The sequence below is a fragment of the Heloderma suspectum genome, chromosome 5, assembly GCF_057233095.1.
Source record: "Heloderma suspectum isolate Gila_16-S chromosome 5, 16-S_ref, whole genome shotgun sequence".
Classification (NCBI taxonomy): Eukaryota; Metazoa; Chordata; class Lepidosauria; order Squamata; family Helodermatidae; genus Heloderma; species Heloderma suspectum.
The window spans coordinates 184225284-184252604 of NC_139462.1; the positions used below are offsets into that span (position 1 = coordinate 184225284).

The 27321-nt window shown below is 42.5% G+C and overlaps 1 protein-coding gene across 16 annotated transcripts in view; it reads left to right on the forward strand.

Annotated features, from left to right (window-relative positions):
• SNX13 (sorting nexin 13) overlaps positions 1–27321 on the forward strand; it is a 110799-nt gene that overhangs the window by 17317 nt on the left and 66161 nt on the right. For 5 of the 16 annotated variants that reach the window (XM_084858619.1, XM_084858610.1, XM_084858612.1 and 2 more), the window contains one exon: positions 4000–4040. The exons of 10 other annotated variants lie outside the window; for them this stretch is intronic. In XM_084858619.1, coding sequence (XP_084714745.1) covers positions 4035–4040 — 6 coding nt within the window. In that variant the 5' untranslated portion in view covers positions 4000–4034. Of the gene's footprint in view, positions 1–3946; positions 4041–27321 lie in introns of those variants that run through there. One more of the 16 variants, XM_084858609.1, reaches the window with a different exon arrangement.

Below are 27321 nucleotides of genomic sequence, written 5' to 3' on the forward strand. Positions count from 1 at the left end.
TTCATGTGTTTTTGCAGCTGAGCTCCTACCTGGGCCTATGTGTCCTAATATCTATTGTAAATACTTTAGTTAATTTTGTTTTATTTTTCACATTTTCTTGCACATATTTACATACTGTTACTCATAAATGACAACAATGTATGTTATCTTACAAATCATATATTTTTAAAAATATAAATGAAAGGTTTTCATGAGACATGTTCTATCCCCATACATTTTGTTATTACAATTTATGTATGTGTCCGTATCTCTTATAACAGGTTAGTTTAACCTCCGGTTTGCTAGTAAAACTGAATTATCGTGTCACGAAATGACGCATGTCTAAAAAGTGTGTCACCAACATGAAAAGTTTGGAAAGCTCTGTTGTAGTGCCATGCAGTCTCAAAGGGAATGTGGATGGTTTTTTTTACTCTTCTTATGCCTGTTACTCACGTTGTGACAAGCACTTAGGCCTGATTCAGACAACACAGCATTTGTGAGGATGAGTAAGTGTGAGCCAGAGTTTAAGTGTTCTGTTTGAACTTACTAGTTTCCTGTTACATCAGAATTTGGGCAACTGGCTTGTTCAATCATGGTATTAGAACCATAGTTTGATTAAATTAACTGTGGTTTGAGCAAACTGCATATTAGGACACTTTAATTTTTTCTTCAAAAACACAAACAGAAGCATTAAGCTTTGTTCCCTTATATGTGAAGAAAGAGGAAAGGGAGGACTGAATGCACTAGCCAGTGGCTCACACCTGCTCATATTCATAACGCTAAGCCATAGTTGACTGTTTTGTCTGAATCAGGCCTAAGACTGGATCTTGCATTTTTGTATATTAACTTGGAGGGCCTTTTCAGCAGTGGCACCCCAGATAGGTTAACGTGGTGTACCCTCGTGGTCTTTCCTGTGCTAGTTGAAAATGTTTCCGGTGGCCCAAGCCTTTTAAATCCATGTAGTCTGGGCCTTTCCAGTTTTGTTTTATGTTTTATTTTGTAATTAAATTTCTTTTATGGTTTTTGTAAGCTGCCCAGAGAACTATATGGGGTGACATGCAAATGTTGTAAATAAATAAATACGTTTGAACTGTGAAATATACTGTAAATGACATTGCAACCAATACCATACCCCCTTTGAGGTTTTTCTGTTTGTTGTGGGAAGCATATTTGTAGAGTGTGCCTTATGTTGTTGTATGATCCATAGAAGTTGTGGGTAAACCAGACGAAAGTGTTTTGTAGAGGTGAGTACATATAGAGCTCTGCATTGGATTCTTATCAGTGGCTCTAGAATCTCAAAAGTCAGACTGTAATATGTACTGCAATCATTTGGGGTTTGTCTAGGTCAGGTACACAAATTGTCATTATCTGTAAATGCAGTTTTCAGCAGACATAATACTTCAGTTCTTGGTACATCAAGGAATGTTAAAAATCATACTTAAAAATGCATCTGGTAATCTAAAGACCCTAACCAAAGGCCCATAGGCTTTGAATGCTACTTGCCATCCATGTATGGCCCAACATTAAATTAGGCTGTAACCAGGCTATTTTTGTGTTAGAAGAGGCTTTTATTTACAACAGGTTGTGATCTTAGTCTTCATGCATCTGCTATTTAGGATTTATATAACATTTCTTGTTGAATAACTTGGGGGCGGGCGGGCAAACAATCTACCCTGATCCCCTTGCCAGTTATAATTTTTGTTACAATCATTGAGTTAACAATGAATGTCTTCCTTCTCTCTGTGTCACTACGAAAGCACCAATTTTGCTTTCCATTGCCTCTCTGCCTTGTCACCTTCAGCAAAGGAGGCTGTTGAGTTTTTTGGCCTTTGGGAGAGGAGGAAGCAGGAAGGGCATCACTAGGTACTTGAATGGTTGTATACAGAAGCAAGGCAGGGGTGCCCCATCTTGATCCTGCTCACATGAATTGATTCAAGAGTGTTTACATAGTGAAGCATTACAGTTTTGAATACCTGCCCCATCCCTAGTGAAAGACACTGCTGCTATTCTACTAGCAAAGTCTCAAGAGGACATCAGAGGGGGAAAAAGCAGTTTCAAGAGATGTTGAGTTATGCTGACAAACAGGAAGTAGAAACAGACCAAAACAAATTATGATTGATGGGAAAAGAAGTAGGATGGAATGACACAGTTCATAGTGGAAGTAGTTGAGAGCAAAACCATAGAAATGTGCAACCATGTCAAAAGGATCCATGTTAAATATGTACACATCATTTATTAACCATGGTGTTCAGGAACGTCTATTGTGTCTCTAATATACATAACATCAGGTTGTAAGTCTAAAGGACATTAGGTTGGGTCCAGAATAATTGTTGCGCCAACAGAAGGTTACCAGTGGCAGAATGGGACTTTTGCATCCTCTTCCCCCTCCCCACTGCAGCCCACCATTCACTCTCCAAATCTGCTTTGGAGAGTCCCCCAACCCCCCCGGAGTAAATTTGTAGGGCATGTAGGGGGCTGTAGGGAGGAGAGAATGCAAAAGTCCCATTCCATCAGCAGTATCCTTCCTGGCAATTCTGGATTCAAGCCCATTGTACTTGGCTTTTTCACAAAAATACCAGAACTGGTGCAATTTCTACTAATCATTAAAATAATTTTTGTTTGAATTATTTTTTTAACATTGTAAATGTTGTATTCAAAATTCAGTACTGCAGTTCAGCCATTAACAGAAAATAATTGACTAAATAACTGAGCAGTTCAACTTATATTTGAAAATTATATTTAATCAGAATGACATAGATTTTTAAATCAAGTAATTATTACGTTAAGGAAGTTGGAATTTAAAGAAATAAAACAAGACTTTTATATATAATTATAGCATGTGAAGTTAACCAGTAATTAAAACCAAGACATAATAGTTGTAAAAATAGATTACATCGCTGTCTCACAGGCTGGAACATGGTATATGGCAAGCTTTTGTGAAAAAAATCCACAATAAAATATATTCCATCCTGCATCTCCCAAGTCCATGCCCAATACTCAGTGATGCTGATTCTTCTGATATGTGTTTCACCCTGGTTCTAAACATCCTACTTGGAAACATATTCAGCTGAGGTCATTTTGAATTTATTCATTGAAACTGTAATTAGGATTGTGGCTTTCTTTAGATTCTCTCACCGTGCGCCACAGAGGGAATTCACAAGTAGACATAGGATTGCACTAGAAATGTCTGTTTATGAACCTCTCCAGGAGAACAAAGGACTGGAGAAACATCTGGGGGTATGCGCAAATGTGATGGTTTTGTACAGTAATCAGATCTAAGAGTTCTCACTTTTTGAGGAGCAGGAATGGGCAATGAGGCACTTTGTTGCAGTCTAGCATGCTCCTCTTCCAACCTACAAACACATTTCACTTTCATTTTAGTTTGTGGAAGGAGGGGAGGAGGAGTTTCTCCTGTTTCTTCTTCTCTTCTCCAAACAGCAGCGCAAAGATTCTATCAGACTGCTGAAAGGCTTTGTTGGAGGCACAGGGACACTCTTCTTGGCAAGTTGCATTGTGAATGCCAGGTTATATGCTACAGTATCTGAAGCAACATGGCTTGAGTTACTTGCCATAGCAATATTCTTACTACTAAAACACATGCACGCACCACTTTCAAATTGAGGTTTAGGCAGGCAAGATTTTCTGAAAGTAGTTTGGCCACCACTACCTAAAGTGTGCAGCATCTGGGAGTGCTAGGTATGTCCTTGTGAAGGTGCATTGAAACCTAGCAAGTTCTCTACATAAGCTGAAGATGCCCCAGGATCCTTTGCATGGCTGGCTGGGACATGCTAGGAGTTGTAGGACTTCTTTCTGTCTAAATGTTCATAGGATTGTGCCCTTACAGTATGTCTTATTGAAATTAATAGGGGTTATAAGTGCCTAACTTTCACTGGATCATGTCCTTGGTTTGTAATGCCTTGTTTTATTTGGGCGGCTGGTGATGTTAGGAAGAAGAGAGTAAGATGGGTGTTGAACTATGTTCATCTCACTTATCTCCACCTTTTCTCCATATTTTCACAGGGCTTTCTTCAATGGTCAAAGATGATCCTTAAAACATGCAGGTATCCCCTCCATGCGTGTGTCTAATATAGTATCAGTTTGTTAAAAAATTTTCATACTTCTAGATCATCACTTGGGGATAATATAGTTCCATGTACATTGTTTTGGCCATGTTACAGTCAATTTAAGGAGATAGATTTGTAATGTCACATTTTAAAATATATTCTGATATTTTCCCCATGACAGCAGCAAAGACATGCAACCCAAAATTCAAGTTGTTAAAATTAATCACCTTTGTGGATTTTTGTCAAGGGTAGATTTGTAAATAGAATGCTAGATTGCTGTTTTAGAGCTCTCACTCCTGTGAAAAAATCTATGAAAATGATCAAACCTAATGAAAGGTTTTTACATGAATTGCTTCTGTGAAAATAATTTAGAATCATTCCTGTATAGAATGCTGCATTGTATGAAACCCTCTTCAAACATCTTATCTGGAATTCAGTAATTTTTGAGGTGGAGAGAGGATAAAATGAAAACTTTTTCTGATAAAATGTTTAATTGGAAGCAGATTGTTTGTGAAGTGTCAAGGTTGTTACCATAGTATTGTGTATAAGCAGTTTGTGTTCTGTGCCCATAAGCTTAAAAAAACCTTCTGGTACTTGCTTCAGACAACTGGTGGAAGGTCATATATGTGTGGCCATCTGGTACCTGTAGGTGAAACACCTGGGAGGTGGGAATAATCTATCATGGAACAAAATATTTTTTTCTCCAGGGGCTCTGCAACCATTTTTCTCAAACATGCTTCTACCTTCTACCTTCTGTTGTTCAGTGTTGACACATTTGCAGTCTAACTACAAATCCCCCTTCCCTCATGTGGAAGTAATCAATCTTAGGACAAACCATATTTGATTCTAATCTATTCACTTGTTGCCTTTCTTTTCTTTTGGGCTAAGGGTTGAGATTTTTCCATCGGAAAACAAGGAGGAAGATTTTCAAATCTTTGTAAGATACACTAATTGCTTATTATGAAACTTTGTTTTAGGCCTTTGTCAAAATTAAAATTTTACTGTGAATGTTTGTGATACCGCCATTGTTTTTCTACATGGTATTGGAGGTGCTTGTAGCTTAGGTGAGGACATCTGGGCAGATGTGGATCAATGTACAGATATGTTGCGATTGGGACTGTGGAACTGAGCTTTTTCTGTTTCCAAATATTCTAGATTCCTCAATTCAATTGAGGAATTGTGTCCTCCACCTCTGGCCAGGCATACTGGTAGGTAATGCAGTGAATATTATCCAAATATTGAGAGGAGCAGCTTGATTGCCACCATTTAGTTTTCATATATGTGTACTCCAAGTACCTGCCTAGTTAGAATCTGATTTTATTGGAGGATGTGTTAGCATAAGGAATGAGAAATAGAGAACCCCCCCTCTCACAAGTGGACTGCTAGCAAGTGCCATTGTTAAATCTGCCATTCTCAGAAGACTGTTTTGCCTCTGGTCTGGGGTTAAGGGGCTAGCTGATGGTCAGAGGTATAGAGTAGTTCTGATCCCTACTGTGGACTGTTGGTAAATATTGCCTCCACAAGAGAATAAGTAATGCAAGATTTAGAACCACATTACTTAAGTTCCTGTGTTATTTAATAGCAGTGTTTTCTCCAAATAATACTGTATTTTCTGAAGGAAAATCGTAACTCTCCATTAGTAAATGTTTTGTGTCCCATTTAAGTACCAGTTCTAGTTTATTTCTACACTGTCTTTCAGTGAAAAGGCCCCAATGTGGTGCAAAAAAGTGTGAGTGAATTGTGCTAATAATCTAGTAAAATACTCCAAGCATAATTTAGAATAGTCTCTCTAACTTCAGGATGTGTAGCAGTGACTATTGAGACTTTAGTGACAGTTACAGTTTTTGTGTGATTACTTTAAGCAGGTAAGAAAAGGCTGATATGATATGGTTTTCAAATTTCTGTGAAATGGTATAGGTAAGGGCCCCGTAGTGAAAAATGGGTCGTTGAATTCATTCTGTTGCATAAGGTATTTATAGCATTAAAAGGAAGGAAAGAGTGGTGCAAGAAAATATTGCGTGATTAACAAATAATACAAATTTTAAATGAACAGAATCAATAGGTTTAAAGGTTTAGTTGCCACTGAAGCTATCCAAAGTGTGAAGCTTTGGATATTGGCTACACTATGCTTGTTTGGAAAATATATACACAATCCTGCTAAGTATAAGCACTTTGCAATCAAAGAATAAACTTGGTGGAGTCAATCTCTGTCACCTATGTCCACTTGGATATTCTCTTCAGCACTGGTATAGGCTTGAGGGCCTGGGAGGTGGTGGTGCCATGATCTGTAAGAATTCCCTTTCCCTCTTCAGGCTTCCTGTCTGACTGGGATTCAGTTTCCGGTGTTTCTATTTTGTGCTGGGTAATTGGGACACATTAGATGTAGCAGGGTGTACATCTACCCTGCTAGCTGACAGTCTCTTTGCCTGAGCTGACAGGATGCTCTTGAATTTGGTGTTGAGGACCCCTGGGATATTATTCTTGCAGGACCTCAACATTTATGCTGAGATTGCCTTGACAAGGCAGCTCAGGACTTTATAGCCATCATTTATTTATTTATTTATTTATTTTAATTTATTAATTGCCCATCTGGCCATCCATCCATCATGAAAACCATGGGGCTGTCCCAGCATGTCATTGGCTCAAAACACACTCTCGACTTTGTTTTCTTAACTCATGGTCTAGGAGTGGGGGATTTTACTCATAAATCCCTTGTCATGGTTGTATCACTTCCTGTTGAGGCTTACACTAACAGCAGCTGTTCCCCTCTGAAAAGGTGGGAGACCAATTGAGATGGGCTGCCCCAGGAGGCTTATGGAAATCACAGGATTCTAGAGAGCCTTCGGGGAGTTCCTGGATGGCACAGTTGGTGTATTTATCAGTGCACTGGTCACTCCGTGGAATGTGGAGATGGTCCTGACAGTTGACACATTCCCTCCTAAGCACCTTCTTTTTCTGAGTAGGTTCCAGTCGGCTCTTTGGTTTTCTGGGAAGCAGAGGGAAATAAAGCAAGTAGGAAAGTGGCTAGAGCACAAGTAATGGAAGACTTGCAGAGAAGGCTCATTATTGAGCCTACTGGGTGCTGTGGTGTCGGCAAAGAAACTTTTTTTTTTTTTAGGACCATTGCATTCTCACGGTGTCATCCAAAAGAGCTTCACCAAGTGGTTTGGGGGTTTCTGCATGTGGTACTGAGGAACCTCTTGTGACATATTTAAAAAGCACTTTGAGGCCCTTCACAGTTAAGACCAGGGTACTTGAAGGATCACCTTTTCCTATCTGTACATTAAGTTCTTCATTGGAAGGACTTCTCAGTGGTGGTGTCCTAGTTGAGAAGCTCTCCTCAGAGAGGTTCACCTATTACTACTTAATTGTTCTTTCAGGGTTAGGCAAAGACTGTTTAATTTTCCTGAGTTTTTCGGATGCAGTTTTAATCCTGCTAACTGTTTTATGCTGCTTTTTATTATCTTCCAGGAGGGTAGCTACATTAACCTGTTGCAGCAAAAACAACCAAGAGCCTTGTGGCACCTTAAAGACTAACACATTTATTCTGGTATAACTTTCATGGATGCTGTCCACTTCATCAGAGTCATCTGATGAAGTGGACAGTATTCATGAAAGCTTATGCCAGAATAAATGTGTTAGTCTTTAAGGTGCCACAAGACCCTTTGTTGAAGTTTTATTATCTTGTGACTTTTATTTCATTTCATTTTATTTGAGTTGACATTTAAATGTGTTCTTTTTGTGAACTGCCCAGGGAATATGAATATTGTATAGAAATATTTAAATAAAAATAGAGAAGTAAATATAAATATTTAAGAGCATGTTCAAGTCTCCCGTTGAAATCAGTGGGACGTTAAAAATGTTTAACTTTAGCTACATCATACCCTATGTTTTGAGAACCCACTTTCAGTAGTATAAAGCTATTAGAACTCAAAATAGACGTATTCTGCTTATCCAATAAACTGTACCTGAATCTTTATCTCTTGGTTTGATTTCAGCCTGGAAATGAAAAGGATTTGTCTAAGTTCCTACTCTTGTGTGGTCCAGCATTCTGTGGTGGTCTGAACGCCACATGGGCTATGTTTACGTAGTCTTTCATTCAGAAACTTTATGGTTCCTTTTTTGTTGTTGTTCCTGTTTGATTTATGATTAGGTGACAAGAACTGGTATAGTAGGGCCAATGGATGCTGGTGTGATTGTGCCAGGCACTTACTCATTCTAGCCATCAGACCACTAGGATTGCCCCAGTAACAGAGGCTAATGTGTACATACTGATAGTGGAGGTACGTATTAGGAGATTGATGCAGTAGGTGTGTCACTGTATCATTTCAGACAGAGCTGGGTGCTTGACTGCTTGAATGTTCCACCATATACAAAAGGGGCTGCTTTTATTTTTTTTTTAATCCTTTCTTCTTTGCAGGCAATAGCCATTTCAGGGTTCATTTGGGCAGCCATCTTTTTCCATACAATGTCTCTAGGGGGAATGACAAATCACTGCAGAAACATAGGAAGTTGCCTTATACTGAGTCAGACCCTTGGACCATCTAGTCCAGTACTGTCGACACTGAGGGCATTTCTACATGAAGCTTTTGTTGTGCCCTTGTGATTGGTCAGTCATGTCTTTTTGCGGGTCTTTTATACCACATCAACCTCCAGGGCACCTCTCATGCTTTCTTGCCATTATAGTAGCATAATTATCAATGGGGATAACGCAATAAAAGATTTTACCATGCTTTGAAGTGCGATAAATTTCTGGTGAATTTCCAGAATCCCGTTTTATTGCAGCGCCATCTAGTGGCTGTATAAGGAAACATATAGCACTTGCCCAGAAAGAAAAAACCTGGAGCCACGTGCAAAGGAGGCGATCTTAATCCCGCAAGGAATCCGGAAGCAGAAGCCCCAGTAAGGGTGCGGGATTTTCACCCCGTGTAGAGAAGCTCTGACTGGCAGCAGCTGTCTGGGGTTTCAGGCAAGATTCTTTCCTAGCCCTACCTGGAGATTCTGGGGATTGAGCCTGGGACCTTCTTCATGCAGAGCAGGTGCTCTACCACTGAGCTATGGCTTCTTCCCTGTGTTCTGCCTGTCTCTCTCAGGGGCATTTGTGGCTCCATTTTGAATGTGTGTGTAGCAACTGCAGCAGCAGCCAGGCTATTTCTCAAACTACCTCATAACACTAGGTTTTAAGGACATCCGAACCCCATGCATTTCTAAACACTGTGAATGGGATTGCAAAGTTCAGAGAAGCACGAAATCCAAAGGATAACTGTTATAATCCACACATTAGGCTGGCAGATGTGGATCAGGTCAGTTTGCTTTGGAATACATAGGACTGAATTGCTAAACTACACAATACATTAAGTGTGTAGTCTGCAGCTTAGCCTCTCTTCTTCGTCTTTCTTTTTTTTACTTACAAGGAAATGTGTGAGCTCCTCATGTGGACTACTGTGCATGGATATGGGAGGTTTAACCCTTCCACTCCCAGACATTTGTTTTCTTTAATTCATACACTTACTTAATTCATACACATACATGGGGGCTAAAGAAAGAAAAAAAGCTAGCACTAGTACCAATAGAGGCCTTTTTTCTTTAGGTGGTTGGATGGATTTAGGAAAGCAAGTGGCTAGGAGGGGAAGGTTTAAACCTCCAATATGTGCCCACAATGGTCTCAATGCAGATTGAGGCCTCACACACTTACTTAAAAGCAAACAAGAAGAGGCTAAGTTGCATGCTACATTTTAAATTTTTTTTATTAGAAATTTCAAAGCAAGTTATAAGAAAATAATAATACAACACAAAGGGCGAGTTCAGTGATCAGCAGGGGAAACAACACACAGCATCAGTTGTTTCTTTCCCCCCTGTGTGCTGGTCGTGTGACTGGGATTACCCTAATTAACTGTGCCATGTTGCAAATTGCTGTGTCATCTGAACCCAATGTGCAGGCATAGTTCATTTTCACTATTCTACAACCTATACTGCAAAGCGTGGGTTGTAGGGTGGGTGAAGATGAACTATACCCATGCCATACGCTGGGTTTGGACAATACGGCAACCTGCGATGTGGCATGGGTAATTGGGGTAATCCCAGTTGTGCAACCAGTGCACATGGGGGTGGGAGAAACAACCGACACTGCGTTGTTTTCCCTGCTGATTGTCTGAACATGGTTAAAGAAGGAAAAGACACAGCCAAACAAACATTGAAGCAGGTTTCAGCAAGAACATATTTTAGAAAGTACATTCTAGGAGAAGGCTGAATCGGCCTGGTCTTAAGATGTGGCCGTTCAAGTCAGATCATGGTTGTGTAATCCTGAAAGTATCCACTGATTTCTATGTGTGGTAGGTGGTATCCTGTCAACTTCTGGACTTTTAACACAGTCAATAAAGCAGAACCAAATAGCTAAGAAGTTCTTCATGTTCTCTGTGCATCACACATATGGGCTCTGCTCCTGCACGAAGCCTCTATTTGGGAAACGTCTATAGCTGAGGAAGGCTGTTTTTGGCAGGAACCCTCCCCCACCATCCCACTGTGCATGTCTGAGTGGGTTCCTGCCCATCTCCTCAATTCCTTTGCCTCCTCGGGAACTTTGTCTGTTTCGTTAGGACTTTAGCGCTGAGGTTTTCCTCTTCATACTTCGTCTTTTAGTCTTTTTTCTCGTTGTTCTTTTGTTATCTTAAAAAAAAAAGTAGGTTAGAATAATTAGGGCTTTTTTTTGGTCTTATTGGCATATAGCACTGAAGGCCTCCTTCAGAAAGTGTCCACTGTGGCAGCAAATTGCCACCTTTGGATGGCCATTCTTTATGTCTTGGGGAGGCTCACGTCATGGAGACTTGCCTTCATTGTCAATCTTTCTCCAAGCAAGTTTGTAAAAATTGTTCCAACAGATTGAAGGTGATTCTGTGGCAAAAAGCTCTTCAAGTGGTAGACACCCAGAAGCCCGAATCTCATTTGGGGGCCTCAGGAGCTAAGAAGATGCCAAGATCTGAATTAGCTGCTCCTCCTTGATCCTCACCGGAGGTGGACAGAGTAGACCCACCTACTCCTGGGTAAGAAAATCTCCAAAAAGGCCAAGTGTGCTAAGCCAGTGATGGAGGCGGTGCCTAAGAAAAAGAGGAAAAAGGAGGTTAAAAAGACTCCTCCAAGATCACTGGAGTTGGGGTTCCCTCCTCTCCCACTTTTAAACTCACTGATCCCAACATTGCCTTCGGTATCAACTGCCACTGTACCGTTGGATCCTCTGTCTATGATCTCAGAGGGGGAGATTAGAGATCTTTTTCCCCATTCAGCATCAACCTGATCTCAGCCCTTGGGATCTTCTCAAACTGGGGAGAGGTAACGAGCGGGGTACTGCAGGGCTCAGTCCTGGGCTCAGTGCTCTTCAACATTTTTATTAATGACTTGGAGGAGAAGGTCCAGGGAATGCTGATTAAATTTGCAGATGACACGAAATTGAATGGGATAGCTAAGTCTTTGGAAGACAGAAACAAAATTCAAGTGATCTTGATAGACTGGAGCGCTGGACAGAAAACAACAGAATCACATTTAATAGGGATACATGCCAAGTTCTGCACCTAGGAAAAAGAAACCAAATGCACAGCTACAAGATGGGGGATACATGGCTCAACAACACTACAAGCGAGAAGGAATTGTTGTTGATCACAAGCTGAATATGAGCCAACAATGTGATGTGGCTGCAAAAAAGGCCAATGCTCTTTTGGGCTGCATTAACAGAAGCATAGCTTCCAAATCCTGGGAAGTACTAGTTCCCCTCTACTCGGCACTGGATAGGCCTCATCTGGAGTACTGTGTCCAGTTCTGGGCACTGCACTTTAAGAAGGGTGCAGACAAGTGGGAGAGGGTTCAGAGGAAGGCAACAAAGATGATCAGGGGACTGGAAACAAAGCCCTATGAAGAGAGACTGAAAGAACTGGGCATGTTTAGCCTTGAGAAGAGAAGACTGAGGGGAGAGATGATAGCGCTCTTTAAGTACTTGAAAGGTTGTCCCAGAGAGGAAGGCCAGGATCTCTTCTTGATCATCCCAGAATGGAATAATGGGCTCAAGGTACAAGAAGCCAGATTCCAGCTGAACATCAGGAGAAACGTCCTGACTGTTAGAGCAATACGACAATGGAACCAATTCCCTAGGGAGGTAGTGGGCTCTCCCACACTGGAGGCCTTCAAGACGAGGCTGGACAGCCATCTGTCTGGGATGCTCTGACTTGGATTCCTGCCTTGAGCACGAGGTTGGACTCGATGGTCTGGTAGGCCCCTTCCAACCCTACTATTCTATGATGCTCTCAGTCTCCAGGATCACAGTACTGTGATTGTGGATTGCAGTCCTCTCAGTACAGAAGACCACCACCTTCCACAGTTCATGGGGATCCTGCCTGGTTACTTAGAAGAGCTTATGATTTGTACTATTTATTTATATTTATTATTAAATTTATTAATCGCCCATCTGGCTGGTCACCCAGCCACTCTGGGCGATGTACAACATACAATAAAACAGTTTAAAACAATAAAATTCTACAATAAAAACATTTTCTAAAATACCCTAACCCACCCCAAATGCCTGCCTGAACAACCACGTTTTTAATGCACAACGGAAGCTCATTAAAGAGGGGGCATGACGGAGTTCCCTAGGGAGGGAGTTCCACAGAGTGGGGGCCACCACAGAAAAGGCCCTACTACGATCATGTGAGATATTTAGAAGCAGCTTCTCCTTGATCTAGATTGCAGCCATCAGCTTCAGTTTCGCACCCACCAGATACTGATGTTTTTTAGCAGCCACCTCCATTGCCTCCACACACTCGACTTCTTTGCAGTTGGTTAGAGACAGCATGGATCGGGCCCCTCCAAATAGCCCTTTGCCAACTCCACCTGTACAGGGGTAGAGTGAGCAAGTAAAGATTGCCAATCATACTGAACTATCAGTCAGATTCTTCATCTTACTCCTCCATCCTGCTGTCTATTTCATCTCTTGATGATGTGGTAGGTGCCTGAGATAGGGCTTCCCCTTCGGAGGATATGAGCCATTTTTCGGAACAAGTTTTACGAATGGCACAGTTATTAGGAATAGAGGTGCAACAGCCAACAGAAAAGGTCCAGGACCCAGTCTTTGATGTGGTGTACTCCGATTCTTTGGTACCGATAGCGATCCTGTTCCTGCCGGCTTCCCTTTGAACAGTGAAGCAAACATGGTCTGCCCCATCTTCTATGGCTCCCACGTCAAAGAGATTGGAGTCTATGTATAAAGTAAAAGAGAAGGATGCCGCATTCCTTTTCTAACACCCATGGCCCAACTCAATAATAATCGAATCAGCTCAGGGTTGGTCTCAACGATCTCATGAGTCTCTGGTGGATAAAGAAGGCTGTAGACTTGATCTCATGGGATGAAGTTTTTATTAATCGGTGATGTTGGGACTCTGTGTTGCGAACTACCAAGCCATGGTCTTACAGGCCCCTTCCAACCCTACTACTCTATGATTCTACTATTCTATTCTGTGATGTCCTGTTATCAATTATTTTTGTGGGAGAAGATGGATTCCTTGTGCACTTACCTACTGGACGATCAGAGAGAATTGGCCAGAGTGTTCCAGTCTGAAGTGGTTCGGCTTTCACATCAGCAAATCAATTCTGCACATCATCAGGCAGATTGCAGTGCAAAGTAAATGGTGGGCTCAGTTGCATTAAGGCATCATGCGTGGCTGCGGTCTGCAGGATTAACACCTGACACTCATTCTAGAATTGAAGACTTACCATTTGACAGAGAAGGTCTATTTAAATCTAAGATGGATGACCAAAGGGATTCCTTACAGAAGGCCAGAACAGCTAAAAAGATGGAAATTGGGCACCCTCAACAGCAACAATCATATCGACCTTATCGCTGGTTTAGACATCAACCTTCATACTTTCAGAAACAAGCTGCAGATTGTATCTCTTGGTACCAGCCACAACAGCAAAGGAAGCAAAACTCCACTGCTAGATTTCGTACCAGCAGTACTAAGCCGGACAACTCCTCCATGTAGCATCTTTAATTCTGCCCCAGCTCAAGTCAGGCATCATCTCCCTGTCCTGCAGTTTTCTTCCTCCCTACTTGGTGTGTGATAACATCGGATCAATGGGTGTTGGCTATTGTTTGTTGTGGATACCAGGTCAAATTCAACACTCTCCCTCCAGTGGGAACCGTACGAGTGACCCCGCCTTTGGTAGCACTAGAAATGGAGTTTCTCCTTCGGAAGGGAGCCATCCAGCATGTTGAACTGTGTCCCATTTTGGATCTACAGAAATTAAACAAGTTTATCACACCCAAGACTTTCAGGGTGACTACACTTTCCACAATTCTCCCCTTCTTTCAGAAAGTTGTCTGGTTTGCAGTGGTGGATCTCAAGGATGCTTATTTCCACATAGCAGTTGAAGAGCGATTTCGGAGGTTCCTTTGCTTTGCTGTAGGACCAGATATGTTCCAGTTCCAGGTGCTACCTTTCAGCCTTGCAAAAGCACCGAGAGTATTTACGAAATGTGTAGTTTGCACATATCTCTGGCTCAAGGGCATCGAAGTTTACTCATATTTAGATGACTGGCTCCTGATCAACACATCCAGAGAAGCCATGGGTCGTTCTATCATGTTTGTTCAGAATCTTCTCAATGCTCTGGGACTTTGTCTCAACAAGGAGAAATCGAGCTTACTCCCTTCTCAAATGATAAAGTTCATAGGGGCACTCTTGGACTCCACGACGGGCCATGCTTATCTTCCTTAGGACCATGCAGTTCAATTGATAAAATGGGGAGCACCCTGTACCAGGACAGATATGTTTCCATTTACGACATCCAGTGCCTGTTGGGACATATGGTGGTAACAGTGTCTGTAGTGGAGTGGGCAGTGATTGAGAATGTGACACATGCAAAACTGGTTCATCTGGGTTTTCCACAATGAGACCAATGCTCATCGAACCCGATTCACGATCCTGGACCAGATTGCTCAGTGTCTGGTGGATGGACCTCAACAATCTCAGTCACAGCATTCCCTTTCTACACCCTTTGCCATCTCGAGTCCTCACCACCGATGCCTCCCTAGATGAGTGGGGAGCTCATTGTGGGCCTCTACATATCCAAGGTTGATGGTCGTCAGTGGAGCGTTACATATATTTTTGGGAGCTCGTGGCAGTGTGGAAGGCTCTACAGGCCTTTGCGACTTAACTCAATAGCATACACATTCAAATTCTAATGGACAGCACTTCCATTCTTTGGCACCTGAACAAGCAAGGAGGCACTCACTTATGCAGGCTGGTGGGGCTCACCTTCAAAATTTATGATTGGATTGCCCCCAGGGGCATACTCATTACAGGCCTTCACTTCGCAGAGAAAGACAACATTTTGGCAGATTCACTTATTCATACCTTCCAAACATATCCTGAGTGAGAACTGTCTCCAGTCATCCTACGCAGGATCTTTCGAAGGTGGGGGGCACCCATCAGTAGACTTGTTCACAAACCCCTCGAATGCTGTGTGCAAGATGTTCTGTTCAAGAGTGGGGGTGGGCCGTTGGTCTTTGGGAGATGCTTTCCTCCGTCACTGGAGCGGAGCCCTCTTCTATGTCTTTCCTCTGTTTCCGAGAGTGATAGCAAAGATCAAGGAGGAGGGGACTAATTGTTTGTTGATCGCTCCATGGTGGCCAAGACAACCCTGGGTCACAATTCTCTCAGGCGTAACCAAGGCCAATTTCATTCGTTTTCCACTCCTAAGGAGTCTGATCTCCTGGGATTGGGGGAGGATCTGGCACCTGGACATACATATGGTGAAGCTGATGGTGTGGAGGATCCTTTCATGGGACTGAGGAGATCGGCCCCTTCTCCAGTTCAAGAAGTATTGGACGCTGCAAGAAAACCAGCTACCTATCGCTCTTATAATAGTAAAAGGCCAACTTTCCAGACGTTTGTGGAATCTTAATGGTTTCTTTTGTCATGTTCAATTTCAGATGTCATTCTTTTACCACTTGTTTCAAAAGGGGCTTAAATATTCATCCATTAGAATTTATGCGATGGCAGCATCAGTGATGAGCGGTCGGATACAAACATCTTTGGTGTTTACACATCTACTCACCAAACAATTCTTGCGCGGACTAAGAAATTTGGTTCTCCCTGTTAGAAGGATGGCACCAGAATGGGATCTTTCTGTGGTGCTACGGGCTTTGATGTTGAAGCTGTTTGAGTCAATGGCTACTATTGACATTAGTTTACTTTCTTGGAAAGTAGCTTTCTTGGTAGCCATCACTTCAGCTAGGAGGGCATGTGAGCTGTGTGCTTTCCATATCGACATGCCTTTCACAGTGTTTCATAAGGACAAGGTTGTCCTTTGTCTGGACATCTCTTTCCTACCAAAGGTGGTGTTGGATTTTCATGTTAACCAACCCGTGGTCCTTCCAGCCTTCTTCTTGTCCCCTTACTCAGATTTGAAGAGACGTCTGCACAACCTCGATGTTTGCAGAGCGCTGACTTTTTACAAAGCCCAAACTGAATCTTTTCGTAAATCTCAAGAGATTATTTGTTTGCTATGGAGGACCCAATAAAGGCTTACCTATGTCATCCCAAAGGCTGGCTGCTTGGATAATCCAGACTATAGAATTGGCTTACCAGTTGGCTGGTCAAAACACTTTGCCTGGAATCCGAGTGCACTCAGTGAGAGCCATGTCAGTGTCTACAGCATTCGGTAGAGGGGTGCCTTTACAAGATCTGTGTAAAGCTCCTATGTGGGTTACCCCATCTACTTTTGTGAGGCATTACAAGTTAGGTGTGCACGCAAGGTCGGATTGCACATTTGGAAAAGCAGTATTGTTGGTAGTATTATGATGATACACCTACCCACCACTGGTAAGTTGGCTTGTTAATCGCCCATATGTGTGATGCACAGAGACCACGAAGAAGAAAGGCAGGTTGCTTACCTGTAACTGTAGTTCTTCGAGTGGTCATCTGTGTATTCACACAACCAACCCACTGTCCCCTCTTTGGTGTCAGTGTCTTGTTGATATTGATACCGAGGGTTTTTCCTTGGATCCGAGACTCTGTATGTGGTCTTAAGGAACTGAGGAGATCGGTGGGAACCTACTTGGACATGTGCAGTGGGACTATAGGAGAGGGTCCCCGCCAAAAAAGCATTCCTCAGCTATAAGAGGCTCCGCACAGGCACAGAGCCCATATGTGTGAATGCACAGATGACTTCTCGAAGAACTACAGTTACAGGTAAGCAACCAGCCTTTATCAAATAGCTAAGAAGTTTCTAAGTTCTGTCATTTGCCCATATATTAGCTGTATGTTTTTCAGCTAGTATAAAGCTGCGTGCTACATATTTAAAATGTTGTGTAGTTTAGCCCTGAGAAACCATGGAGAGACTGGGAAGGTGGGATCATCAGTTTTTTGGCAAGCACTTACATAATGAAACCATTTATATAACTGCTATGACTACTGCTGCTTTTCAGTTTGTTAGACACACTATAGACCAGAGGTGGGGAACCAATTTGAAGTGGGGGCTGAATTGCCCCTACTGGGCCCTCGATTGTGGCTATGCCTGCTGATATCATTGCCCCACCCATTTTGCCTTTATGCATTGTACTCATGGGAGTGCCACAAGAAAGAAATTGGCCAGAACTGGGAAGAGTAGCTGCTCCTCCCAATGCTAGCAGATACCTCTGCTTTGTCTGCTCTGTGCCTTCCCTCACTGGGGATGACATGGGGTGGGCAAAGCTTCCTGCCCAAAGTGCCAGCTGGAGCTTCTCTAGCCATTTTGGCTGGAGACAGGCTTTGCCTGCTCCACACCTTCCCCTATTGGGGATGATGCAGGGAAAGCAAAGCACTTAGTATATCACTAATTGAGGGGAATCCCCTTATCTCCAGTATGTGATCAGAGATAACAAGGGGATTCCCCTGCATGCTGCTGCTCACCCTCTCAGTTGTAGAGACTAGAGGAATCTCTGTGTAATCACTTTTCCCCTTAGAAGCCTTTATCTGAGGGAGGAATCCAGCTAACCTTTGGAATTTAAGTCAATCATGATGATTCCAGCAGTGGTAGCTTTTTCCATTTGTACTAGTTACTAAAATTATTATGGGAGAATATTTTCCTTTTGCATTCTGTTGGCAATGTGTTTTACATCCAGCAGTAGCATAATTAAGCTTTCTGGTTTCTGCTTGTGTTTTGCATGAAATTATTTATAGATTCACATAAACACCTGCTCTATTTTTAGTAAACTAGTTCTACTTACAGTAAGCCCTTTCACTCATCTGTGAGTTATCCGTCTTGTAGGAAAAAACCCTGCTTGCCTTAGCTTTATAGCATCCAGTGACTTTCCTGGGACTGGAAGCAAGGTGATACTGCTGTTGTTCCAGGGGAAGTTAGAGCAATAGCCCCTTTGAACACTTAATGATATGGCTTACGCAGACTGTCTGGGAAAGTCTGTACAGAGGTTCCAGTAACAGTTGTTTCTACTTTATTAACTCTTTTACCTCTTTGCTAGATTGGGTCACCACCTAAATATATCTGATATTCTTGATCAGAACCTGATGAAGTGGTGCTAGGACAGGAATTGAGGTAGAACTTTCCATGCTGCCTGCAACCCCCATGCAGTGACAGTAGTTTTGATGTCTACTGGTAAATGTCATTGATTTAATCAGTAAGCATAACTATTCCTTGAAGTATATGGGGGTTACACGGATAGGGACTATATCATATCACAGATGATGATGGCTGACAGCTCAAATTACCCCTGACCACTGGCCATGCTGGCTGGGGCTGATGGGAGTCCAACAACATCTGGAGGGCTTTGAGTTTCCCCCACTTCTACTCTAGGTACTCATATTCCCATTAAAAAAGAGATGTGCCATGTATACATACTGTCCTGAGGAATATGTCTGTTTTGTATATGGTGTCAAGGCATGTTGGCACAAATGATCTTTACAAACCTATTATAAACTTATTATAGAATATCAGATAAGGTTAAGTAATCATATTCATAGAATAGTAGGGTTGGAAGGGGCCTACAAGGCCATCGACAGGATAACATCTTGGAATAAAGGTTGTGCTGCTCTCAACATTCTAACCATTAAGTAGACAAACATCTGTGATGCTTCAGAGGCTTGCAGTTCAACATTCATTCCACACACACACCACTTTCCTTAGGTATGGCATTTGAAAGAGGAAGATAACTTTGTGCAGCAGCTATAACACCATATTTGAATGACTGTATGACTGGAATACAGCAATTGAAGGTTATAACTTGTTCAAAAAGAACAGGAGGAACAGAAAGGGGGTGGGATTGCACTGTATGTGAAAAATACATATCTCTGCACAGAAATTCAGGAGGAGGAGCTTGGTAGCCCCATCGAGAGCATCTGGATCAAAATAAATGGAGCAAAGAATAAAAGGGACCTGGTGGTCGGAGTCTACTACCGGCCACCAAATCAAAGAGAAGACGAGGATGAAACTTTTGAAAAGCAAATAGCCAGTGTTTTAAGGAAGCATGATGTAGTAGTAATGGGGGACTTCAATTTCCCCGATATTTGTTGGGAGACAAATTCTGCAAAACATGGCCCCTCCAGGAAGTTCCTGACTTGTGTGGCGGATAACTTCCTCCTACAGAAAGTAGAGGAAGGAACTAGAGGATTGGCTATCCTTGACTTGATCCTAACCAACAGAGATGACTTAGTGGATAAAGTAGCGGTTACAGGAACTCTGGGGGAAAGCGGCCATGTTGTACTTGAGTTCTTGGTTCTAAGGGAAACAAAAGCCGAGTGTAGTCAAACGCGTACCCTGGATTTTAGGAAACCTGATTTTAATAAACTCAGAATAATGATCAGTAAGGTCCCATGGCAAGTGACTCTAACGAGAAAAGGCGTCCAAGATGGGTGGGAGTTTTAAAAAAAGGAAATTCTCAAGGCACAATCACAAGCAATATCAACAAGAAGAAAAGATGGAAGACAACAGAAGAAGCCAATGTGGCTTCAGAAAAAGCTTAGGGATGACCTGAAAACAAAAAAGGACACATATAGGAAGTGGAAAGAAGGCCAAGTAACAAAGGAAGAGTACAGGCAGGTAGCACAGAATTGCAGGGATGGCATCAGGAAGGCTAAAGCTGAGAATGAGCTGAGGTTAGCGAGGGATGCTAAAAACAACAAAAAGGCTTTCTTCAGCTACGTGCATAGTAAAAGGCAGAGGAAAGAAATGGTGGTTCAGCTATTCAATAAGGATGGCAAAACGATAACAGATGACAAAGAAAAGGCAGAGGTGCTCAATTCCTACTTTGGCTCAGTCTTCTCCCAAAAGAGGGTCTATGACCCCCCTGGCAAAGGTGAAGTACAGGCTGAAGGGGCAGGATTGCAGCTTGAGATCGATAGGCATATGGTCAAGGAACACCTCATTACTTTGAATGAGTTCAGATCTCCAGGGCCAGATGAACTGCATCCTAGAGTCATAAAGGAACTGGCAGAAGAACTCTCCGAACCGCTGTCTATTCTCTTTGAGAAATCATGGAGGACGGGGGAAGTGCCAGATGACTGGAGGAGGGCTAACGTTGTCCCTATCTTCAAAAAGGGTAAAAAGGAGGAACCTGGGAACTACAGACCAGTCAGTCTGACATCAATCCCTGGGAAAATTCTGGAGCAGATGATAAAGCAATCTATCTGGAAGCACCTTGAAAACAATGCAGTGATTACTCGAAGCCAGCATGGATTTGTCAAAAACAAGTCCTGCCAGACGAATCTGATCTCATTTTTTGATCAAGTAACCTCCCTTGTGGACCGTGGGAATGCTGTAGACATCATATACCTCGACTTGAGCAAAGCTTTCGACAAAGTGCCCCATGATATCCTGATGAGCAAACTAGCTCAAAGTGGGCTAGATGAAACAATGATCTGGTGGATCCTCAGTTAGCTACAGAATCGGACTCAAAGAGTGCTTATTAATGGGACCTTCTCAGACTGGGGAGAGGTAACGAGTGGGGTACCGCAGGGCTCAGACCTGAGCCCAGTGGTCTTCAATATTTTTATTAATGACTTGGAGGAGGAGGTGCAGGGAATGCTGATCAAATTTGCAGATGACACGAAATTGGCGGGATAGCTAATACTTTGGAAGACAGAAACATTCAAAGTGATCTGGATAGACTGGCGCGCTGGGCAGAAAACAACAGAATGACATTTAATAGGGATAAATGCCAAGTTCTGCACCGAGGAAAAAGAAACCAAATGCATAGTTACAAGATGGGGGATACATGGCTCATCAACACTACAAGCAAGAAGGATCTTGAAATTGTTGTAGATCACAAGCTGAATATGAGCCAACAATGTGATGTGGCTGCAAAAAAGGCCAATGCTCTTTTGGGCTGCATTCATAGAAGCATAGCTTCCAAATCCCGGGAAGTACTAGTTCCCCTCTACTCAGCACTGGTTAGGCCTCATCTGGAGTACTGTGTCCAGTTCTGGGCACACCACACTTCAAGAAGGATGCAGACAAACTGGAGAGGGTTCAGAGGAGGGCAACAAAGGTGATCAGGGGACTGGAAACAAAGCCCTATGAAGAGAGACTGAAAGAGCTGGGCATGTTTAGCCTTGAGAAGAGAAGACTGAGGGGAGAGATGGTGGCGCTGTTTAAGTACTTGAAAGGTTGTCCCAGAGAGGAAGGCCAGGATCTCTTCTTGATCATCCCAGAGTGCAGGACATGGAATAATGGGCTCAAGTGACAGGAAGCCAGATTCTAGCTGAACATCAGGAGAAACGTCCTGACTGTTAGAGCAATACAACAATGGAACCAATTCTCTAGGGAGGTAGTGGGCTCTCCCACACTGGAGGTGTTCAAGACGAGGCTGGATAGCCATCTGTCTGGGATGCTCTGGCTTGGATTCCTGCATTGAGCAGGGGGTTGGACTCGATGGCCTTGTAGGCCCCTTCCAACCCTACTATTCTATGATTCTGTGATTCTATGATTTTGAATTATAGTATTTAAGTAAGTATTGAGGTCATGATACAGCCAAATTTAAGCACCTTTGAGGCTAGTTATTTCAGTGGAAGAATTAATTGAAATTTAATGGCACTGTAGGGTTGGAATCCTACACACTCTTACCTGGGAGTAAGTCTCATTGAACGGAATGGAGCTTACATCTGAGTAGACCTGTATGAGATTGCACTGTAAGGTACATAATTATAGCTAAATTGTGCCTTATGTATTTTATGCCAGTTCTAAGTGTTGATGCTAAGCTTCATGTTAATTGGCTCTGTGGCTTTCAGAGTGTATTACTTTGACCCAAAATCTATTTCTAGACTCATCTCTTCCCCACCCATTGTCTATTTCTCTGTGTCTTCCTCTGTTTCCCCAAATACTTTAATTTGTTGTGGGTGCTTCCTTCAGTCCTGTCTTGAAGCCTGTTACCTATCTGTGCTTGCTTAGTGCTTTTTGCGAACTATCTTTCCCTGAGTCTATCTGAGAGGTACAGAATATCATGTTGATTTCAGAGGAGAAAATCAAATCTGCCTATCGAGAGGGTTTTGTTTTTGTTTATTTGAATATTACTGTGGGTAAAGGTTTGCCTTGCTTTTAACCCATGTGGAAAACATTTTCATAGGTTTGTCACTAGTCATTGAAAACACTTGCATACTGGCAACAGTTTATCCAATGGCAACTATAAATGTGGTCTGACATAGAGCAACCTTTAGCACAGGGGTGGGCAACTTGTGGCCAGATGTTTTGGCCTAAAACTCCTATCATACCTCACAATTGGCTATGCTTGTTAGGGTTGATGGGATTTGTAGGCCAAAACATCTGAAGGCCTACAAGCTCACCCCTGCTTTAGCAAGTACTACTTTGTGTTCACAACTGGCCAGTTATATTACAGTTGCATTTTGTTTGTTTTTTTGTACTGGAAGTGCCATCTCTGTAGATATTCGTTCCTTCAACAGTAGACAACTTAATTTTGTATATATTTAGAAACTTTGGTGCTAGAATACTTCAGAACAAGACCCTAGTCCCCATATGAGGGCTAAACTAGACTTTATGTTAATTGTGTGAATGCAATTAATGTGCCCATTTTTGTTATCTAACAACAAAGATAGCAGGCCATGGGAGTGGGTGGCGAGAGGGAGTTTAACTCTTACCCCTGCAATTGTCCTAAAGCTGCTCAGGCTTCCCCACAGCTGCTGTTTACATAACAAAGATGTGCACATTGATTGCATTCACGCAATTAATGTTATGCCTAGTTTGGCCCTAAGCTGAAGTACATGTAACTGAAGTAATCACATTCTTCTCCTGTTTTTCTCCTGCATCTGTTTCCCTTCACTTCCTCTGTTTACGTTGTGTCTATTTTTAGGTTGTATCCCGTTAGGGTAGGGGCCTGTCAAACCTGTATTTGGAAAGCACCATGTACATAGATGGTGCCATAATAAATAATGAGGATGCTCAAAAATATAATGTGGATTAATACTGCATAGGGCAGTACCTCCCAGACTCAAGAAGATGGCTGTTTGTTAAGAGAACAAAGAGATTGTTCAGATCATTTAGGTTCATACAAAAAATCTGGCACCTCCTGGATAGTTAGCCACTGAGGAAAAGACTGTCTCCAGCATGGCTCCATCACCCCAGTAACCAATGTATTTCCCCTATCCTGGCCTTGGTGATAAATTGTTGCAGGTCGTCCCTGGATGTGTGCCAGGGCAACATCTAGCATCTGATCCTGCCTGTCTCTGTCCCTAATCTGTCTGCCTGCTTTTGCCTGTGTGTTCACCCATGCACCCTCTGGCTTGCCTCCCTGCTTGCCTTTTGCCATCTGGTCCCCCCTAGTCCTTACAGTCTGACAGATCTCCACTGACCTGATGTTTACCTTGACTTTGGATGACCCTTTCTTTGCCTTTCTGGTTGTGTGGATGTGGACCTGTGGTGAGCCATTGAATTGCAGGTGTTAGCTTCTCAAAGAAGTATCTGCAGACTCAGACTGACCATTGGATTATTTTGGCAGGAAGGAGTAGAGTGTCCTGTTTCAGCCGAACTTTGTTTGACCAACAACATTTTCCTGAATTCTGGTGTATTCCTGTATCCTTAGTTATTCTTTGGCCCTGCTTGCTCCTCAATCCTGCCTCCTGGTTTTTCTTCCAGTTCTGACTTGCTTTTTAGTCCTTATGGGCTTGTCCTACAGTTCTTGGCTCACCTCAGTCTGCTGCCCACAACCCAGCTCTGCCAGTAGACAGGATATAGGCTCTGCCTATATCGAGCTTGGGCTATCCAGAGAGATCTTGCCTAATGCTTCCTGGAGATGGTTGTCCCAGTCCTCCCTGAACATTCACCCAGTGTTGATGGTTACTAACCTAAGCTGAAGTTGTTGTGCTGTGCATAAAGTTACTCAGCCCTAATTTTAGTACAGTGTGAGACACTTTTTGTGATAGATCCTTAAAATTTCAGTATATGATAAAATGAAGAAATGTGTTTGCAATAGAACTCCAGAGGATTAGTTTCTATTTTATAAAAATGTAGCAGAATTTGGGTCAACTTCTTTGTTAAAAACAGGGCATTATGATTCAGTCTGATAGAACAGTTGGACATTAGTCTTAGCATTTTATAACTTAATTTAAAAAATAAAGCTGAGATCCCCCTTCCCTGTTCAATAAATGTGTTTAAGCATATAATGCTACAACCGCCCCCCAGCTCAATTTATTTTCAGATTTTCAGATTTCAGATAAATAAGGATTTTTTTCCATTTAAAGTATACATAATATGCAAGTTACATAGAGATAAAAGCCAGTGAGAGCCAGTGTGGTGTAGTGGCAAGAGTGTTGGACTGGGAGCCGGGAGATCCGGGTTCTAGCCCCCACTCGGCCATGGAAGCTCACTGGGTGACTTTGGGCCAGTCACAGACTCTCAGCCCAACCCACCTCACAGGGTTGTTGTTGTGAGGATAAAACGGAGAGGAGGAGGATTATGTATGCCGTCTTGGGTTCCTTGAGGAGGAAAAAAGGCGGGATATAAATGCAATAAATAAATAAATAAATAAGATAAAAACAACATAATTACTGGAAAAACATGTTGAATAAAAATTTAAAAATAAAAGCCAGTTGAGTCTTTGTAGTACTTCTGTATTTTATTTACTGAGTATCTAAAATACATCAACAGAGTATAGTACAAATAATTAATATTTATTTAGGAGGCAAAATAAATCCCAGACTGCATCTTGAGAAGATTTAATAGTAGAGCAGTCCATTTTTCTCTTAATTGCTCATTTAAAGAATAAAGCAATGGCAATAGTTTACTATTTATTTATTGCATTTCTATATCGCGCCATAGCTAAGCTGTCTGGGCAATTGGGTGTACAGAGCTCAAGTGAGACCAAAACTCTTCATCTAAAAGTATAAGAAGGTCATTTCAGTTTATGCACAAACAGTAATTTCAGTTGCATGACTAGTAGGGAATTATATAGTAATGTATTGAACCTCTTTGTTTCCCAGGCACGTCTTGTAAAGTTATTGTATAGTTTTTCTTTTAGGACAGGAAATCAGAGGAGTAGTGGTCATGTGTTTATGAACTGGGGAAAACATGAATTGCTGGATGAAAAAACTGAATAGGTAATTGCTTTCTGGATAGATGAAAACAAACAATATTTCCATTCTGCCATACCCATTATCTTTTGCAACCAACGGGGAATCTTCATGACAATGGAATGAGAAGTGTATTAGAGTATTATCTGGCTTTTCATGGAATCAGCTTTGGTCCATCAGACTCATGAAGCTGGAAAAGCTAAGTGTACTGTACCTTTAAAATCCGGTTTTCACGGATCACACAGCACTTGAAAGGAACATACTTCTGGGTTTGGTGGGAGGAATAGAACGGAACATCATCATACTCGTTTCCTGCCCCTGTCCAGGCTCCCCCCTGCTACTACATTATTATGAATGGAGAGTAACGGATTCACAATTCCATTCCAGCAAAATGTCACAAAGTTAGAGCTCCCCCCCCCCATTTCCCCAGTGTGTGCACTTTTACCTGAAGAAGCCAAAATCCCCAATTCGCTGGTGCAGCATCTGAAAACTCCCCCTGAGAACAGCCCACCCCTAGTTTTGCCCCATTCCAGCAAACTGTTGCGGAGTTATTCGTAGAATCACAGAATTATAGAATAGTAGGGTTGGAAGGGGCCTACAAGACCACCGAATCCAACCCCCTGCTCAATGCAGGAACCCAAGTCAAAGCATCCCTGACAAGTGGCTGTCCAGCTTCATCTTGAATGCCTCCAGTGTGGGAGAGCCCACTACCATTACTAGGTAATTGGTTCCATTGTTGTATTGCTCTATTCCTCCCCTCCTTTTCCCCAATCTGTGCACTTCTGCCTGAAGAAGCAAAAAACCTCAGTTCTCCAGTGCAGCATCTGAAGGCTCCCCCTGAGAGCATCCCATCCCCTCAATTTCGCCTGCATTCCAGCAAATTGTAGCAAGAGTTATAGCTTCCACCACCACCCTTTCTCCTTCTGTGGATGTTTTCGCTCTGCTCACAATGAAAGGCTTCTCTGCCCTGTGATCCTGATACCTTGACAGATCACTACTGTGATAAAGCTCTAATGTGCATTTGTTTAATGCAAAAGGAAAGAGTATAAGCTCACTTTTCCAAGAAGAATCCAAATCTCCTATTATCTGAAGGCTCTCCCTGAGAGCACCCCACCACCCCAGTCTTGCTCCATTCCAGCAAACTGTCAGAGTTGTAGCTTCCAAGCCGTTTTTACTGCAAGTATCAGGGAAGTGAAGCAACACAAAGAGAAGCAGGGAAGCAAAGGAACATGCAAGGATCAGGCAAGCCCCGAAATAAAGCAGGCATCAAGGAAGTGAAGTAAGGCAAACATCAGAGAAGCAGCTAAGTAATGCAAGGACCAGACAAGCGCCCAGAGAAGTGAAGTAATGCAACATTGGAGAGGCGAATTAACACAGCTTTGGCATTAAACATCAGAGAAGCACATAATGGCAGTTCTCAATGGGGAAAGGGAGGCTAGTTACTCCCACTGGCAAAAAGGAAGTACAGTACAATTCTGAAGGCTTGACAGAGTGCAGTAGTGCTTTGGTGAGTTGGAAAGGCAGGCTAGCTACTGTAGTTATTCTGATTATTTTCCCTGGGGAATATTAGTGCCAGTGGAAAAATAAGTGAACGGAGGCTGTGAGCTCACCAGGTGCTTCTGAGAGCTCCAACTGAATTGGAGGGGTGTGGCCTGAGTACTCCCAGCAGCTGACTGGGAGGGAAGCTTCAGTCTGTTTCCCGCCTCCCAGCTGAGCAGAGCAGAGCA